This window comes from Cygnus atratus, chromosome 22 (assembly GCF_013377495.2).
Source record: "Cygnus atratus isolate AKBS03 ecotype Queensland, Australia chromosome 22, CAtr_DNAZoo_HiC_assembly, whole genome shotgun sequence".
Classification (NCBI taxonomy): Eukaryota; Metazoa; Chordata; class Aves; order Anseriformes; family Anatidae; genus Cygnus; species Cygnus atratus.
In genome coordinates, this window is record NC_066383.1 from 2045413 (window position 1) to 2065963 (window position 20551).

The 20551-nt window shown below is 40.9% G+C and overlaps 1 protein-coding gene across 7 annotated transcripts in view; it reads right to left on the reverse strand.

The window, feature by feature from the left end:
* Positions 1–11130: 11130 nt before the first annotated feature.
* Positions 11131–20551, reverse strand: part of ZBTB44 (zinc finger and BTB domain containing 44) — a 42374-nt gene continuing 32953 nt past the window's right edge. For 4 of the 7 annotated variants that reach the window (XM_050714996.1, XM_035555608.2, XM_050714997.1 and 1 more), the window contains exons 5-6: positions 19976–20276; positions 11131–17872 (exon numbers count right to left, since the gene is read on the reverse strand). In XM_050714996.1, coding sequence (XP_050570953.1) covers positions 17590–17872; positions 19976–20276 — 584 coding nt within the window. In that variant the 3' untranslated portion in view covers positions 11131–17589. The remainder of the gene's footprint in view (positions 17873–19975; positions 20277–20551) is intronic. The other 3 variants (XM_035555609.2, XM_050714999.1, XM_035555610.2) reach the window with 2 other exon arrangements.

Below are 20551 nucleotides of genomic sequence, written 5' to 3' on the forward strand. Positions count from 1 at the left end.
GAGATCATCCCTGCTGGGTGAGAAAGGGAAGACCTGTGCTCAGAATGTCCCACCTACGGGCAACAGGGAAAGAGGAAAGAACATCGCCAGTGCCACAGCCTAGTCTGTACTCAGCTAAGGCGAGCCCCAGAACTCCAAACGCATGGAAGTTTATAGTGCAAATCCACCAGGCATTAATCTAGTTCAGTCACTTCCAACACAGTCACTAAGCTGCCAAGCAGCAGCATAGGGAGTTACATAGAAATAATCTCAGCCCCAGCTTCTTGTGGCATCATAAATTGCCTGTGTCGTCAGTCAGCAGAAACCTGAGATGAAATTCTTTCCTTTGCAGTTAATTATTTCCAAGTCTTTGCAGCCTTTGCAGAACTGGTGAAAGGTGCCGAATTGACAGCCCTGAAGAAATAGGCTTTCCATTTGTCTACGGAGGTAGGGAGAAGTGAGCGAACAGCGAGGACTTCAGCCTGCTCTGCCGATGTGCTGCAAAGCTTCTGCTCACGTTGGACTACTCGTACTCCTACCAGCCCATGCTGAGCAGCTCTGTTGCGCGCCCTGTGAAAACCACAGCCTCAAACTTATGTAGCTTATTCACTGGGCCAAACCCTATGTGAATTTTACCCCATGTGCCTGGCAGCCCTCTTAGGGTGAAGCAGCCTCCTCCAGACCTGCTGCTGACGTTTATAATGGCCAGGTGCAAATCTTCTTGCACTGGCCTAGAGCCATGAGACAAGCATGTTTTTAAGAATTTCACCCTCCTACCAGACAGTGTTTTTCAATATTTTGCATTAAATCTTCTGCTGTATTTGATTAGCCTGCAGCAGCTGTTTTCCACTCTCACAACAAATCATAAATCTATAAGCTTATGTGTGAGAGACTGTCTGTGCCTGAGAATGCATGTGTCTGAGAAACCGTGTGGCTGCACAGCTGTGTATGAGCCCATACCTGAATGTAGACTTGAGAGAGATAGGGCAAATCAATGAACCCTTATGCATAAACAAGTCTGAACCTATGTTGCAGGCCATACAGTAATGCAGGATGGCTTATACAAGCTCGTGTGTGCAAACGTAAGAATTCCCACTTGGATAATGCAGACAAATTTGTGTAATTCGGAGAACATGAGAATCCACGTTAATAAATACTTGACTGCACCGATGTGAGTTCACATATGTGCATATGCTTCTATGAAGGAGAGTTTTAACATGAGCATGTACAATGCAGGAGCATGGGAATATCAGAGCACAGGTAAAAGTGTGTGATGCCCTGGAGATGCACCCATTACCATGCCCAAGAACATGAATCGTGTGCAGTCGTGTTTGTGATTGTATGTACTCAGTCAAGAACCACTTGTTGTGAGGCCAAGATCCCCTGTCCCATGGCCAATTCAGATAAGGAGTGCAAATGGCTGAAAGAGAAGGGAGGGGAAACTGTTACATACATTAAAAAAAAAAAAAAAAGCGTTATTCAAAGACTATAAAAGGCAAAAGTTTGGATGAAGGAGAAGAGAGAAGGTTGCCAAGTTGTTACAGGAAAAAAAAAAAAAAAAAAGGAGCAAGCTGCTGCCAGGTCTTGGCACGTGTGCTTTTACTTGTATAAATCAGTCATTCTAGACCTATGGTAGTTCTTGCTGACAAGCTGTCAAGCTCCTTGGCTGAGGGAATAGGGCATGTGCTTTACATGCACTTACAGAATAGTAAACTGTTATTAAAAGTGGAAAAAAAAGTCTGATTTACTTGTGGTTTTGCCTGCTCGGCTGTATTATCACAGAACAAATTCACTCGTGCATGGAGTACTGTGGGTGCATGGAAAACTACAGGCTAACCTCCCTGTGGAAGCACTTGACCTCTGAAGGGGATAGGCAGAAACAAAACATCTCCAGGAATGAGAATGTTAAATGAAGAAATGGGCTTAAGCCACAGAAATGCTGTGTGGATTTCAAACAGCCCAAAGCACTGGGGGATGTGGTTCACCCATACTTTGAACTGGACAGACACCTGTGAGCGTCCCAGCCTGATGCAGGAGATGGGGAAAGCACCTCTAGGCAGGCTTAGCTCAGGGTTGGGATTGGACCCATTGCTCTATAAACCCCAGGCTCATGAGCTGGGCCCAGAGCAGAGCAGCCAACAGTCCTGAGCTGCCTGGGGTGCAGGGAAGGGAGGAGAAGCCTGCTGGTTTTGATGGCAAGGGAAACTGGGAGGCACGTGCTTTGTCTGAAGGCTGCTGGGACCACTGGCATGAATGGGCTTTAGACAGCAGGAGATAGGAAGGATAGATGTTCAGCTTAGGGGAAGAGAAGGGAATTAAAAGCAGAAAAGCCAAAAAAGGATTTGGAGATGTTACATGAAGAGAATAAATAGATAATTGTCTGTGGAAAACCTGACCAGACTAGTTCTCTCTGTATTGACTTTGCAGTTAAGTATAGCCTCATCTCTGCCTTCCCATGTTACAGAGCATTCAGCCTGTTTTATCACTCAACAGGCAGCACAAATGAAGGCACATAAATAAATACAGGCACGCACCAGTCTGGACGCCTTGCCTGTGTTACCCCACCAAACACCACGTTGACATTCATTCTGACAACCATCCAGAACCTCTCAGCCTTCCCAAGGCTGATGTCTACTTTTCTCGTCTATCCCACACTAACTCCGTTTGGGCAGTAATATGGCACCCACGATGTCAGTCCACACACCAGACTCTTAGGAAACAAGTTTGTCAGGCAATTCAAACTTAAAGGAATAAAAAGAGGAACCCAACAAAGACATGAAACTTTATGTTGCAGTTTGTAGCAACACTTCCAAAACTAGCTTTGCTTGGAATGCAGAGGGTTTGATCGTGCTCATCTAAGACCCACAGAGTGCACAAAGCATCATTATCGGAAGAGACTGAGTCTATCGGTATGTCTTTGACTGTATTTCTCAGTTTATGGGGTGCCAGGCCTCTGCTTACCTCTGGTGGAACCTGCTCTCATCACTCCCCAGGGCTGGTTTGTCCTCATTAGCAGATTTATACCACTCTCTCTCTGAGTGTTACTGCTTACTTGTTGTAGTCACATTTGGAGGAAAATGCTTAGAAGATGAAAACAAATTTAAACATTATTAAAAATATATATTATTTACACATTATTTTTAAAATAACCTTCTGCTAGCAGAACAAAACAAAACCCAGCAACTGCTGCAGCCTAAATCTCAACCCAGACTGAGATCTCATTGGAGCACGCAAGCAGACAAAATGCCAGTAATAATCCTACCACTAACTCACAGGGAACACAAGTTCTTTGGGACACAGACTGTGGATACAATGGAAAAAAAAAAAGCCAGGAAAAAGAGATGTTTGTGTGGATTTGCAAAGCATGCCTGGAGCCTAATCAAGCACTCCAGGTTTCCAAATCACAGCTCCTGGCCCCAGCTGATGGACTTGCTGCCTTGCTAGTGAGCCTTCGACACATGACCAGAACAACACGCAGGACACTTTGGGATGGGTTGTGCTGCTGAGGTCTCAGGGCGGATCATGGGGAGAAGGTCAGGCTTGTGCAAGACTTGTATGCTAAAGTAGGTCACTGATCCAACCTATCCATTTAGGGTTATATGCCTTACTGATGACTTCAGCATCTAACTGTCTTGACAACACCAGTGAGGAAGCACTGCTGCCAAAACATTAATGGATCTAGGGCAAAACTCAGCCCCAAGCAGGAAGCCAGCGCAACACCCAGGCACCTTAACCACATGCAATGCTTAACCAAGATCTGAAGTGCATATAAACAAAATGAATCGTTAGCGAGCACGTTCATAACACCAAGTATGTCCCTGGGTGGTCTCTGCAGTTACACAGTGGTCTGCATCCAACGGGTTCAACAACCTCTCTAAATGTTACTGGGGATCACTGCCTGTCCTTTACAGATGGGGACAGTGAGGCACAGAAAATACCCACATTGCAAACCTAGGGGCAGACTCTTGCCCAAACACTGACTTGTGCAACAAAGAACTGTCACTGGACGCCATCAAAAAAACACAGGCTCTCGGTTTTTGAACAATAACTGCATACACCCGAGCCCAAGTGAACCAAAAAAGCAAGTGCAAACACCTCAGTTGTTAAGTGCATAGTTACCTCAAGTAGTTTATTTTGGTCTTCTTTAAAAGGAGTGGCTGTGAACAAGTCATGGGGCATGGGGGATTAAAGGAAGGGGGAGTAAGAGGTTAATTGGATTCTATTTGGAGAGGGATTTACGTTGGCTGAGTTTTTTCAGTCAGCAGCGCATAGTGGAACATGTCACTTGTAATTGAGCTAATGAAACACCTCTGGAGATAAAAAAAAAACACAAGCTAAATTCAGACTTGGCTGAGAGAGTTGAAGTTCATTCACTACAAGGTTATGGAGAGATGCAACTGCTTTGTTTAAGGACAGTGGACTGGAAAGGTAACAGCTGAATCAGTTTTACTTTGCAAAATCTGTTTTTTCTCACTCAAGGCTGCTGGACCAAGGGGTAATTAGGCAGACTGTTTTGTTAAGGACACTCTTCCAGGACAGGAATCTAAACTCTGCCAATATGGTAATGCGATTTAGTAAGTCCAGCCTCTCTCCTGGTCTAATGATATTATAGTTGTTTTCTATAAATAGAACACCGAGGGCAAGCACTTTGCTCCATGGTTATGGTAGTGGAACTACACATGGCTTAGCTGAGAGAGGGCTGCAAATTCCTGGCCTTTTTGATGCACTTTTATGGTGGGTTCCCATCTTCCAGCGCAGCTCCTTTCAGTTTTCGTAAGGAGAAACAAGGGACTGTTTTCTAGTTTTCAAAGCTATTACAAACCCCCTCAGACCTAAAGCCAAACTACCAAACATGACTTGAATGCAAGTAAGGGAATACTGGTTTCCCAAGCTTGCCAAAGAGCTAAGCCAGAGTCCTGCAGGGAGCTGTGTCTTCTTTGTGAAAAATGTTAACGTATTGAAAATACCTTTTCTTCTAAGTCAGGAAAAAAAAGGCGCTTTTAGAAAACCATTACTCCACTTCTTCTTAACCCCGGCCTCTTCTTCAGGAGTTTAAGAATTGAGTTAGCTTTAATGAGAAAAGAGGATGTACTTGACACCCCTGAGAAAAAAAAATCACAGTACCGAATTTTATGCAGTTGTACAAATAATGTTACAGGCATGAGGACCTCAGTCTTTAAGTGCACTAGAACACTTAGGTGCCAATCTCACAGCTCAAGAAACCCTGAAATGATGTGGCTGCACCCTGTGTAAGAGAAAGCCATAACAGCACGTAGCTCTGCATAAAACACTAAGTTACTGCATAAGAAGGCAGAGTGCAGACTTACGGCTATAGTCCCTGCATAGACTGAGATGGCAAAGAGATCCTGGAGGTTGTGTTTTTTGTATGCTGCTGAGAGCGATACTTGTACAGCACAAATTGCCTTCTGCCATTTAAGTCTTCCTGCTGTGGTTTGATTCTTCCCTCTTCTGATTCTCCCTGCTGAGGTTGGATTCCTCCTTCTCTGGTTTTAGGAAGGAAGAGCAGCAGACAAGTAGCTGCTTGGTCTACTAGCCGATACCTAGAAAATGGAATGTCTCGAGTTAATGAAGGTATCAAAATAGCCAAGGTGCTGAGGGAGAAGAAAATGTACCCTGGTATGTCAAGCGAGTTGCATTCTGTGCTGTTAGGTTCTTTGTGTCTCCCAACATCCAGCTTAGAGTCTCTGTGTTGGACAGCAAACAAAAGAAAAGCTTTTTCAGAACACGGGTACTGCAGACCCACTTTGCGACGGGAATTCAAGCTGGAGGGTTTCTGGCATCACCGCTAGGAACAAAGACAAAAACAGATCATGCCTGTTTACAGCTCTGCAGCTGATTCAGTGAATTTGTACAAATGGCAACCGATGGGGAAAAGGCCCCATTGCCACTGGTTCAGCTGCCAGTTCTTGAAAGAAAGGAATCCGGTACCCTCCCCCAAACTGCACTGCTCCTATAGCGCGGAGACAAAGAGGGGCAAAACCAGTAGCAAAAAAACTACTTAAAACATCACAGACATGGAAAAGAATGATCTCCATGGAACAGCTTTATTGTACTGAGGGCTCTATAGCCACTCGTTTGATCAGAGCCATACTTTAAAGGCTATCTGTCCTGGTTTATAAACCGTTTAATATCTGCGGAGCCAAGAGCTTGCTATTTCGCAGTAAGTACTATTAATTGTTCTGGTTATCATGTCGTGCAGTTTGACCTAACCTACTGATTTCCCTCCACTCCTGCCGCAAAACATCCATCACTTTTTAAAGGGTTACATAAAGCTACACAGAAAGGTTCTGGTTTGTGTTAGCTTGATTGCTATAGACTTTAATAAAGCACCCATCACAGTTGCCTAGCCACACAATAGATCAAACTCCTATAATTCTTTTCATGTCTCCAGAGGGGAAGGCTAAGCAAAACATAAAACTTAACCTCCCAGTGCTTTATTACTGGCCTGGAAAGATGTCAAAGGCCATGTGAGCTTTCACTCTTTCCTCGCTCCCTTACAAGCCACAGCAACAGACCGAGGGAAGAAAGCAGGGAAGGCAAGCGAGGGCAGTGAGACGGCAGCGTAAAGCACACTATTCATGACACCTAGCAGCACACTGAAGGTAATATGCAAAAAGACAAGTGTAAACAAGTGGCATCTGGAAACTCAACAGCTAAGATAGGTAGCTCTGAGATCAGTTTTTTTCCTCAACAATAAGGCTGCATGGGATGAAGCCACTTGTCCAATGTCAACTTGTGGCAAAGCTGGTAGGAAATCCAGTACAAAGGCTCATCACATCTGACTGCGCACGTAGGACTAGCGAGTGTGCTATGTTCTGTGGGTTGTCTTTGGCACTTTGCTCACTGAACCTGTTGCATATAGGGTAGTAAATTCACTGGATGACTCACACTAGCGTACACATCAGTGGGATGTGTAAGAAACCCATTTTGTGTAGGAGCCTCCAAAATCTGTTTCCTCCTCTCCCGGTGGTAGCAACAAGCTGGAGGCTCCTCTGCATCCTATTGCTCAAGGTGGAAGAGGCAAGGATGAGCAAAGAAACAGGTTTATGTCTTGTTCCCCATCTCTTCTTGAATGTGCTGCTCCCTGGATCAGCTGGAAAAATACCGGAGGAACAGAAAAGCCACAGGCTTTCTTTGATAAGAGATCCACCTTGGCATTGTTTTCTACATCTACCTCACAATGGCAAATTAATTCCAGGAGGTTAGCTCATGTCTGCACTAAGCCTTTAATGGTGCTGTACAGTAATTGCATCCTGCCTCTACCAGATGGATCACAGAAAATGAGTCAGGTACAACTCCTGTAACAACAGAGGCAGGACTTGGGCTTTGCCAGTACAGCCAGCCGGACAAAGAACTTCCCTGTGTGTTTTGTTTTTTTTTTTAACATGAATTCACGTACTACCAAATGGGTATTCGCTCTAAGGAAGCATTCCTCTCTGAGACACCAGATGCTGACCGTGCAGTGTGCAGCAGCCATGTTGCCTTCAGTTCCACTCAAAAACATCTGAGCGCCTGCCAGATGGCAAGTGGAGGAAACAATGTGTATACCAACAAGTATACGTGGGCCTTCACCTCAGCGGGAACCAGTGACACTGCAATCGCAATACCCAGGAAAACGACGTGTTACAGCTTTTAAAAGGAATTTTAAAATAGAAGGAACTCAAAATTAAAATGTTGAATTACCTCACTGTTAGAGTTAAAAAAAAAAAAAAGCTGCAAGCCTTAGAAGATAAACAAAATTCCGCCTCTAACACAAATAGAATTTTTAAGAGCAGTTTATTTCTCTGTTCTTCAAGATTCTTCATCCTGGGCTTGTGCTCACTTTTGAAAAAGAGGCAGATCTGAGCATTTTTTATTTTAAAACATAACAAGTCAACCCAACGCCACTTCTTTTTGTTTGGCTCTTTCTTTCTCTGTATTAATTTCAATTCAATCGAGGAGGCAGTTGCATAACTGTTGTTTATAATTGCTGTCACGTCAACCCTGAAACTGATCACTGTAACACTGAAGTTATATAAAAGGTTTTGTTAGGATTTTTGTTATTTTTCTCGTTTAAATTGTGGGGAGATGAAGTTCAACAATGCAGAGATGTTTTGGTTTTCCAAACTCTGATGTCTATTAATCCTGTGCTTTGGTGTCTTTTCTCTCCAGTTCTGTTTTACACAGTGCAGGGCTCTGTTTATGCACAGAAAGTCTCCAAAAACAGTTCTGTGCACCCCGGTAATACACAGGATATAAAATACACTGTGCTGAGTCAGAGAAACAACTAAAGAAGTAAAGTTCACAAAATGGGTAAGCTGTTAAAGAACAATTTAAACACATTTCTGGAAAGGCCGACTATTTAAATGCTTAAGTGGACTGGGACTGTAATTTACCTTGCTCTTCTGAAGCCAGTGGACTGTTACCCTTCAGCAATGTAGTAGCAAACCCTGAGGGATTGTTTCTTCTTCTACGCATGTCAAAATGCCTTCTTCATTTACATACATAAAATGATCCCGGAATTGAGTCATCTCCTTCACCAGCCCGTAAACACATCGTAGTCTCCTTGCTCCTCTCCCAACATTTCTGTTCATTCTTCTTTGACTCGGAGGTGTACTTACCTGGGAGACATCTCCCCTCTCTGCAAAGCATTCGGATGATCCATTTTACCACTAGTTTTCTGTTTTTCTAGAGATTTGAGTGCCAGGGACATACTCACAGGTATCTTGGGTCCAAGATAGTTTGAAAGCTATACTACACTGCAGTCTATCAAATAATTAGGGACTGTATTTGTTTTAGTGTAAACGAATACTGCCCATATTTATTTGATGATACTTCATGCTTAACAGTAATTTGTAATTGACATTGGCTTTTCTTAGAAATGGTCTGGAAAATGTCAGAGTCTACATGAAGAAAAAACTAAAGAGAAAACTATACTGAAGTGCCATTCACATTCCCCTCCTCCAAAATAAAAATATCTCAAGACCACAAAATATGTCTGCTCCCTTACGATGAGTATCTTGGCCTTAAGTCCTGCCTCTCTGTTTAGGGATGAGCACAGGATCACATGAAACCATGCCTCTGCTTTTCACTCCAAACGCAAGAGAAGTTTGTAAGGGCTAAGAGAAAAGCGAAGCAAGGTTCTTGCTGGAGTCTTAGGCTAGTAACCTGTTTCAGCCAATTGAGAATCAACCAAGAAAAGCATAGCAATACCGGCTGTAGGGAAGCAGCAAGGAAAGAGTTGGTCAATCGATGTTTTTATATGCTTCTTGTTCAAAATTCTTTCTGAATGAGCACATACAGATTGTGCGTGCGCGCGCGTGCGTGTGTACAGGGGAACAAGCAGTACTTTGTGGGAAAAAAACTGTTATCTTCTAAATGATGGAAGTATTACAAAACACTTGACCTAAGCATCGAGTTTTATACAAGCATATGGAAGACTGGGAATGCAGTTGAGCCAGATGCAGCGGATGTATTCTCAGAGATACTCCCACGTAAATCCAATCACGACTATGAAGAACAGTTGTATCCAAAACAACAGGGGATCTAAGAGTCGGTGATAGCGGCATAGCCACACAAATTAACATACAGTTGGGCAAAGGAGCTCTCTTATGCTGAGATCGTTAACTTCAAAATTCCTACAGAAGGTTCAAGTGAGATATACAAATAGATGCCCCAGGAGCTACTCTCATAGCTTCACCAGGAGACTGACTGAGACGAAGACAGCTCATGATCAAAGATTGACTCAAGCCTTTAGAGTGGTTTTTGAACACATGGTTTTCACTGGGAGTTTGTGGCCTGTTTCTAAAGGATTTGTGAAAGGCAACGAGGAAAATCTGGACTACTATCAGTACGGGCTATACAAGAGGATCCATATCTTCCCTGAAAAGTGTTAATATATCAAAAAATCAGAATAATTGAAAAACCACTTCTCAGAAGAGCTCTGAGCTGTAACTGAAGCTCTAATGTACACACTTACCCCTGCTCTGCTTGCTTATGGTCTCACAGCAATCTGCGCTCTAAGAATGGTGATGACAGACTTACGCTCTGAACTCTGGAGATGCTGCATGCACAAGCAGCTTGGGAAAAGCGCTTTATACATGATCCAAGGCAGGTTCCTCTTAGCAGCTCCATTTTCACCAGGGTATCACATACGAAGGAATGGTGCAGTAAGCCCTGGGAGAGCTCTGGTCCCTGCTCTATTACATTCTCAGTAGCTATGAATTCAATCTCATCTCAGCTGCTCTCCTCTGTGCAAAAGAAATGGTACTTCATTACTGTCAGGAACAAAATGCTTAAATGCTGTAAGTAATCCACAGAAAATCTTTGATAGTGTACGCTTGCTTTGTTACAGATCTCTAAAAGATGCTTCATGCTAAACTTAAACATATGGCTGTGCTTTGCAAAAATCCACTTCAGTCACAAGGCTGAACCTCGATATCCATCAAAGGCATGCAGTTTAACAGTCTTGCCTTAGCTTTATGACACTGTATGTTCATATACAGTCATACAGGCTTTAGATTTGTAATGGTCTGCTAAACATCACTGCATACTCCTAACTGCAGTCTGTCTTCAAAGCAAATAAATTCTTTCTTTTGCCGGAGAACAATGGAGTCAAAGCCTTTACATTTCAAACTTTAATTCTCTCCAAAGCTTTCCCCAGATATGTTCCCTCTTCCAATTATGCTTTTGATAAAATACTTCTGTCCCTATACAAGGTCCCAAGGAATATGAGAAATCAGAATTTATAACTCTCAACCCTCTCTATCCAAGGTTCACTGTGGCTGCTTACGCTGCACTGTGGAATGCTTTCCCATTATTTATTTATTTATTTTCACTCCCATGTCAGATGCTGAACACAATTTGACTCCTAGCGCATTAATCACGTCAGCCTGCTTGTTATTCATATAGGTTACTGGGCAGAGTTATAATCATTTCAGCCAAGTAATTACAAAACTTCCATTTTCCTACCTGTGCCCTAGCTATGTGTTGATCCAGCCGGCATTCCTGCTCGGTCAGACAGGTGGGTCTGTAGGAGGCAAATTAATTTAATTGCAAGGGTTGCCAGAAACAGCAGAGGTATATTTTAAATCCCATGACTCTTGGCTGTTTTATGACTATTTTGAAGCGCATGGCTGTGATCACGATGACTCTGTCTACTGTCCTTTTTAAACATCTTCTCCTTTGACTAATTTGATTAGCCTCATTCTTGGCTGGCTTTCCATCAATAAAGCCCCATTCAAAAGATGGCCCCACCGCTTTTGCAGAATGCAGCCTAAAAGAGAACATTAACAAAAGGAAATGTAATATACAATGGAAAATTAAACAATGTTTACTTTACTCTTAATACTCTTTACTCATGTAACTCCTCCAATCGTTTACTAATGCTTGGTCTGTTTTAAACTACCTTTCCTCCAAAGACAGCTTGAGCAACAGTGAGTTCTCCTCATATTCAACTATTTTGAGACTAATTATAAGCAAAAGTTATGAGAGAACGTAGCTCTAGCAACAGAGCTGCACCTTCTTACACAAGGTCAAGTCTTTTGTACTATAAGACAAAGTCTGGTGTAGTTAAAGAACGACACAAAGCAAAGATATACTCCATAAAACATTAATATTTTAATGAAAAATCTTAGCTTCATGTTTCTATCCAAAGACACTCAAAACTAGTTTTTCTCCCCCCTTAATTTTGACCTATAATGGGACCAGTTTGGATAATTTTTTTTGTATTTTAGAACATTTTTTTTTTAAAGATTAAACAACCAGGCTAGCAAAAAGGTACCCAATACATACTTTTCTTATATCAAACAAGCTAGTATTTCAATACAATGTAACTATACAGAATATATACATTACACATATGATCACAAAGCAAACACTACAGGCTCAGAACAGATTTGAAAAAACATGATATTCACATTGATTACAATAACTCTAAAAATGATTGTAACGTTGAAACGGCACTTAGTTTACAAAAAAAGTCACAAAAATATATATAGCCACCAAGAACTATGGTTCCTGAAAAATACTAATAGCCAGATAGTATTATATAAAATGTGAAGTGTATTTAAACATCGTATACATTAAAAAACAAAACCAAAACCAAAAAACAATTCTGTTAAGTCAATAAACATGCCAAGTAATCTAGCTGTGGCCAGCATCAACAAGAGAAGCTGTACTGTGGATGAGATGACGACTGGATATACGGCTGGTGACCGGAGACTGGCACAGTTAAGGGGGTTTCACTGTTACTAAAATGCACAAAGAAGCCCAACAATAATTTATTTCACATTTTTCCTCCAGCTTTACTCTTTCCCTCTTCAGGGTTTCACCACAGGGCAGCACCTAGAGCGAAGGCACTGCAGGAACAGGGCAAAGAAGCTGTCCAAGAAATTTGTGTAGCCAGGGCTATAAGTCAGAATATCAAAAGCATGCATCAGCGAAATGAATGGTTAAACAAAATCACTCCTCTGGGGACTTCAGCAACCCTCAGGAAGACTGTAGGTACAGTAGCCACACAGGCTGGCAGCACCAGAAACTAATTCGGCTCTCCTTTTTTTTTTTTTTTTTTTAGTGCAACCAGATTTGTAGTTGAGACCTGTGGGGCACTGAATTACTGTGACAGCACACGTTGAGTTAACAAAAACCCAGAGCAGTTAAGTACTGTTGCATTAAAAAAATTTCACATTTGTTTTTTCATGGTACATTTCCTCAAATACTTTGAACCGACTCTCCTCACTAGGGACCTCTGATGTGGCTGAGGCGCAGTCTGGCCTTGAACCCTCTTATCTGTCATCAAGATGCTATGGAATTTATTATGTCCGTAATTGGAGATGAGAACCCTCCGAAGCTGGGTTTCACCTTGTACGCAAAATTCGAACTTAATCGAGCTGAATGAAAATTAGCTATTTTCCTTATTCTGATGGTGTGGAAGTTGCAATGGATCTAGGAGCAACAGGCGCTCCTACATCTGCATTTTCTCCATCCCTGCAGGGTGCACAAAGCTCCCGTTCTATTTGCATATAAAATGCTTCATGGTGCGTCTCAGAGAGAGACTGGCAATAGTCTCAGTGCTCTTATGTCCTGGGGCTGGAGGGGAAAGCCAGCAACCAAGAAGCAACTGAAGCCCTCATATAAAAACTTTAAACCATAGCTTAAAAACAATAAAATTTTATCCCGTAAGGGACATATAGGGATCATAGTCTTATAAAATATATTTTACTGCATTGGCAGCTAGTACTTTTTAAAAAAGTTTAAATTCACACCTTTTAGACTCAAGAAACATGTGAACCCAGAACCATTTTCAATAACCTAGTCTACTAATCTCTCAGTATGAGAGACTTGACTACACTATCTGCGAGCCTGACAACTGAACTCAAACTGTAGCAAGACAGACAAACCATCAGCAACACACATCTTTTTTTAATGTGGTGTAAGAAAAGTGACAAGCAGTTCTGACAGGGAGCTTAATTTGCTGAATGTGAAGGCATCCCCATGGATTTCCAGGGGAGTTGTGCTATATGTCTGCATCAAAAAAACAAAACAAACCCTTACGATTTGGCCAAATCTCCCACACAGCTAAAACAGCACTTCTTTTTTCTTCCACTTATTGTGGGGAAAGAGATAGCTTCTGAATGTTATCCCCTCTTCTGAAACACCACATTCAGTCAGAGAAAAAAAAAAACCACTTTCCCCTGCTTTCCCGTTGTTCTCATCAGACATACTGCACAATATGCAAGGGAGAAAGACCCCAATCAGACTCCAAGAACCCGGGACCCCAGCATACGGCAGAATCTTGCTAGTTCTGTGGTAGTGAAGGCACTCTACTTGCAAAATAAATGGGTGAGGAAAGGATTTTCCACTGAGTGCAAAGAATGGCACTGCATAGAAGGATACACAGAAGTAAAACACATTTGCGTCACTTGTGAATGAATGTGGAGACAACTCACTGGGGCAGAAACTGCCGCAATGGGTCTTACGTGTGGCTATTTGGAAGAAATTCTCGACCACTTAGAAGGGAAAGGAAGATGGTGAAGGGATCGGAGCATCTCGCGATACACGCTGGGAGAGCTGGGACTGTTTTGAACAGAAGGCTTGGGGGACCCTACCAACGTGTCTAACTAATGGATAGGAGGATGAAAAGAAGATGGAGCCAGACTTTTCTCAGTGGGCACAAGCTGAAGTACAAGAAATTCCATTTAAACACGAGAACATTTTTAAGGTAACGGTGGTCAAACAGTGGAATAGACTGCCCAGAGAAATCATGGAGTCTCCATCTCTGGAGATATTCAGAACCTGACTGGACAAGGTCCTGAGCAACCTGTCCTTGCTGACTGCTGCTTGAGCAGGGGGTCTGGACCAGACGATCTCTAGAGGTCCCTTCCAATCTTCCAATCTCAACTATTCTGTGATCCCAGTCACGCACACCTATAAATGCAAACCAAATAACTTAGGGTAGGTTTTTTTTGAGGGTGAGGGTAGGTGGGAGGGGGTGATATGAAAATGCAGTCCAGGGTTCAAAATGCTCTGATAATGTATTGAAAGAACCTTTAGGATTAATCCCAAGTGCAGTTTAAGGCAAGTTTCTTCTAGTTTAGTTAGATATCTATCTCACTCAAATTGGAATCCAAGTATTAGCAACAGAGCTTGTTTTATGATGTTTTATGTTTTTACATCTCTCCTGTGAAGAACACCAGCATTCCAAAGAACTGAACACTTCCAACAAGTTAGGGAGGAGAAATAAAAGGGTATTTGTATTTAATTTGTGGTAAGTTCTATGGAGAAAAGAGATATTAACAAGAAACAATTACAAACAGGAAAGTTAACAAATAAGCCTAACCCTAAAAAAAACAAACAAATAAACCCTCTAAGAACTCTACTGCCCCTGCAGTGAAATGAGACTGAAAAGTGAGAAAAAAAATTCAGATGTTACACAGAGATTACGGGGCTGAAAAGATAATGTGTAACACTGCAATGAAAAACAAAACCCAAGACTTGTCTTGTACCAAGGTGTTAACAGTTAATGATACTCATTTCTTCTCAAGGAAGAACAGATTAGAGCTACAAAGTTGTTTTTTGTTGTTCTTTTTTTTTTTTTTTTAACTTTTTAAATTTCTCTTTGGTATTCAGAAGGCAGTTTGCCTTCTGACACAAAATTTTAAGTCTTTTAAAAATGCAATATCCAGATATGTCTGTTCTGTATTTGCACATCTCCTCACCAACAAATTTCTTAGCAAAGTATCTAATGGGTGAAAATTATCATATTCTAATAGAAGATTATGCCCATCTACATCTGACCTTTGAATATTACACCTGTACATTCTGAAACTGTATTTCTGTGTAAGTACTTTTTGCTACAAGAATCACAAAGGATTCTTATATACCTGGAAAGACAAATAACACTTATCACAAAAAAGAAAACCCTATATTTGAGTTCAGTGTCATAGCCCTATAAGTCAAGAGAAAACTCAGAAAAAGGCATCTCCTTGTCTCACTGGCTTTTCAGTTACAGAAATCAGAAGTGGAAGAGAACTGGTCTTTAAGTTCAGCCCATCAAAAAGACACTGGACTGACTCACAGTACAGTATCCCTAAAAAACAATTTCTCTTTCAAGCCCTTTTAAGACGTACAAAAGGTAGACAGCAAGACTGAATTGTAGCAGAGAACTTCTTTGCAGCATGTTTATAAAACACCCTTCGAATCTGGTGGAGAAACTTCACTCCAGTAACTTGGAAAGGACTGAAATCCTGACTGTTTTCCCTCTATTTAACTAGTAAGTTTTGTACCTAAAACACAGCAGAGAAGAATTGTTAAAGTCACTGAAACCCTTTAAGCTCTTTCCAAAGGGCAATAAGCTTTTTTCTTTACAAAAGCTGGCTATTAGTAGAAACAACTCAGACCTACAGAGTATCAGAGCCACCTAAGCTAACTGAATACAAATTGATCTTGCAATATAATATGACTTTAGTGTCTTCTGTTTCTTCAAGAGCAACCTTTCTCTATCGGTTTCATTTCCTCCTCGTGTTTGCATAAAGCAAATCCAGATAGAAAACAGTAATTTAAAATCAAGATTCAAAACTAAGGGAGTATATCATGCCTTTGGAATACTAAGATCACGTAATACCTACTCTCTCAGCATGTCATCTGTAGGCTATAGGCATTTGGCATCAAACATCGAGTTAACTTCAGAAGCAGTTAAAAAAATCAAAAACCTCCTAATGTATTTCCTAATTCAGCTTTCAAAGCAGTACTATAGCCAAAACAGCCTCAACAAACAAGAATCACTGCTCTGAAAATCCCACACCCTAAATTTGAAGCTTTTTCTAAATATGGAAAAAATGAAATTGCAAATCTTTCAATTTATTGCTTACTTGAGCTGTGTATGTAGCTGGAGTAATGGCCTTTAATAAACTGAGTTGGCAAGGATTTAAAATGTTTTGAAACAGGAACAATTCATCACCACTATATAGGCTTTCTGTAAACAACCCCCTGTTGGGTTAGAAAGTTGGCCTCTGAAGAGAATAAATTGCTTGTTTTGTCCAAAAACAGACTAATAAAAATCTCAGAAACTATACATGCATATGTATAAACAAAAAATGTGCAATAATGCACAAAAGAGCTCATTTTTTTCCCCATCTGTAAACTCCCTCTAGTTAGCTTTTGGAGATCAGTAAAAATACAGTATTTATGACAGGGGGAAGTGACCAGAACTGCAAACAATCTGGCCAAGATTTAAGAATTTCACTTCGGGAAAACCTTCATTTTCATGCATGGTTTCCCTTCTACAGAAAGATACAGTCATGAGATATTTATCAGGCTTGTGTGGATATACACTTCTCTATCCTCCTCAGTTCATTATGCATCACTAGAATTTTCCTGGCCATAGTATGTCCATGCCTAACCTTAGACAGGCAAATCCAGACAGGCTATTTGATCAAGCAGTTTCTAAAAGGACTGGAATATAAGAAGTAGGAATACCTGGCATGATATCACTTGGTTTGTCAAAACTGATTTATCTGAGATGAAAAGGGACAATGTGTTTTTAAAAAGTGTGTGACTGTTAGTTTCAAAAATGCTTACCATTTCCGAGAAAAGGGTTACAGTAAGCGCTTTGAAAAACAGCAGGCACAGTGATAGGAAGTGTCATTTTTTATGCAGAAGATTAAAGCATCCACTCAAAACTAGTCAAAGATGTTCAATAATGATTTCCAATGCATCCTTTTGTTTGTCATTTTAAAAAGGTTTCCTCTGATTTCTTTCCCTTAACCAGAGGGTCTGCAGAAGCAAGAGAAACTTAATGAGCTGTTCTAACTGTGGAAGAAGAAATAGTTAAAGTGATCTGAATCAGTTGTTCTTCTTTAGAAGTGTATCACAGCTTCCATGATGTTCTGACAAGATCTTTTTGTGCATTCAGTCTTAAATATTTTCACAGAAGTGATCATTCAGTCATGAAAAATAATGTAACATCTGTTGCAGTTTTCTGTTTAAAGCGTAGCTTACAAAGTAAAAAAGGGAAAATCTCCCCAATTTTGTTTAAAAAAAATTAAATTAAAATGTACAGGACCAAACACAGGCACTTTCCAAAGAACAAAAATTAAACCAAACCATGAATTATTCAATAGTAATAGATGACAGCTCCGGTTTCGGAGGGTCACCTGCGGTTGCCTCAGCAGTGGCGTTAGTCTTTGGCTGCTCTGGCACATCTTCTTCCTTCTCTGCCAACCCACCCAGAGACCCCAAGGGGAAAGTGCTTTCACAATTCTGAGTTGACGAGACCTGTGAAATGACAGGCATTTGGACAGAAGAGTTGCTTTCAAAGCCATGCTCCCCTAGCTCATACTGCCCGAGGGTCTCTTCTTGTTCCTGGTTTAAGTAGTCCGGTACTAGGAAGTCACTAGAAGAGGGGCAAAGGACAGAAGAGAAATGTCACTTCTCACACAAACATTGGAGGTATCAGTTTCTTTGCATCAGTTACATCACACAAGCTACATACTGCATTTAATAGAGACCAAATACTCATTTCACACTGTTCTAAGATCATCACAGCATACTTCACTGGTTCTCATTAAAGCACACAGAAAATTTTATTCAACACCATCTATTTTGCATTGTTGTGCATCTGTATTTCCTACACGGTAACTTCTTATTTAGGTTGTATCACCTTGATGAGAATGAAAGTTAATGACTGGAACATCATATGGCACTAAAAAGATCACTGAAAAAAGGGAGCACTCAACCTTTAAAAATAGAAACAAAAATGAGTTCAGCACTGGCAAAGATGTGGGCCTTTTCCACCCCTGAGATAAGATCCACCCAAGAAACAGCAGTAGCGCTCAGAGTGGCCAGGCTGTAAACAAAAGCTTGAGGCAAGGAAGCATAGGTTCTGCTGCAAGTACAAGGAGGCTGCCAACTACAGTGGTGTTTTGTGACGTGGACACCTCATACTAGTGTGAAAAGAAATGAACTTCATTTCCTTCCCTGATCCACACCATTTTAGTTCTTTCTGGACAACAGTTCCCAAGCTTACTCTTACCAACTGTTGGTTGAGTGTATCCAAAGATAATCGACCAAACTCTTAAGTAGTATTTGCAGAGCATGAGCAGTAAGGACAATAAATTTTCTTTTCAAATGTTCAACACTAGAAATGTAAGTTTATCCCGAAGCAAGGTATTTTTTATATCTATATATGCATTTGTATGCTTTGCTTCCTTTTTGTAATCCATTTAAAAGCAGTAAACTTATTTCAGTGGCAGCAGCATTCACTGCTTCAAATCCAAATTAACAATCAACTATGCTAACTTGAGTGTTTGTAAATTCAAACTAAAGGCAGGCCTATAGACAACTAAAAATCATGTACTTCTCATCTGTTTGATGGCAGCAATAAAGTGCTTACCACAATCATGGCATCATCCCTTAAGAGTTTTCACTCTAGTTTTGGCGCAAGCCCTAAGAACAAGAACTGTGTAAACCCACAGAGTCAAAGCACTTGTACTTTTAAACAACACTGTGCTGGAAAAACACTGACTGGCTTTCCTGGTTTGTTTTGTAATTCTTTCATCTTCACATCACTTCTAAGATAACCAAATAGGAAAAAAATGCTGAAATGTTTTGTAGTAGAAAAAGCATAATGTTTGGAAATCATGAGGGATAGCCTTGTAGATGCTGTAACATTTACAATACATTTCCTTTGCGCTTCTGAAGACAGATGACTCACACACAAAGCTGCACCTTCTCTATAAATTTAAGGGCTATCTTGATCCAATTCCCTCATCCACTCTCGTGTTTTGCTATATCAAATTCCAATGGTTACAAACATTTATTTAAATAGGAGAGCACAATGCTAGCCTGGTATCACAGAACACACGTAGCACCTTTTAATAGTCCTTAGTGAAGTGCATTTATGAAACATGCCAAGTCTTCTGGGCCCTGATAAACAACAAATATATAATTGGCTTTTACTATTTCAAGACATCACACCCTGTTATTCCGTTCATTTAGCAATATGTTACCTAGAAAATGAAAAATATAAGAGACGGTATGGAGTCATGCAATCTTTCCACAATACCTACCATCAAACGAATACTTAAAATGAAGTCACAAGTCTATTTCTTACGTAAACAAACAGGCTGTGTACAAGACTTTGCATATTACATCATTTACAGAACTCCACAGATAGCAAAGTATAAAATACTGTGGCTTAACACCATTAACCTGTCCATAGATACTACTGAAAAGAGACATTAAGTAGCCTAGAAGCAGCTTCTGCATATCACTGGATTCTTCAATGCCCTCCCATAGAGTTTATACACTGTAAAACAGATCAGATATAACAGATAGTAGTGCAAGAAATAATTTGACTGGAATTAGCTGACAACCTGATGAGAAGCACAGCAGGCTGCCCTGAAAGCAGGAAAAGATGATTTAGGAAAAAAAGGAAAAAGAAAAAAAAAAAAAAAAAAAGCAAGTTTCCCTGTTAGGTTTTTGCTGTGCACCTCACCTGCTCTGGAAGTAGTTTGCTAGCTCTGACGCTTCATGGTTCAAGCTCCTCAGGTGAACGATTAAATTTCCAGAGTTGGTGAACATGGCGCCACATGTTTTGCACTCGTAAATCCGAGGCTTGCGGATAATATGCCGGGAAACCCGCATGTGGTGTTTATATTCCCCGAAGGAAGTGAAAGTGGCACTACATATCTGGCACCGGAAACAGCGTTTACCTTCGTGCTTCAGGCGATGCATCTTTAGCGAGTAAGCTCGGGTGAACTTTTTCCCACAGCGGTCACACTGAAATGGTTTAATGCCTGCAGAAGAGAGAGCAAAAAATGTTCACCTTTTGTAATGAGAGGTCACCGGCAAAATCCTTCCAGATTTCTAACAGCAAAAGGACAGCAACTGTGGCCAGTCACAAAGTAGTACTGATTTAGGAAGAAACACTCTGGTTAACTTTAAAATGACAAAACAATTAGCACATAGCTGCAATTTCTCGGAACCAGTTGCCAATATATTTCATAATACTGTAACCTGTCTTTAACGGTTACATTTCTTCTTTTTCACAGCTTAAAATGAACATAAACTT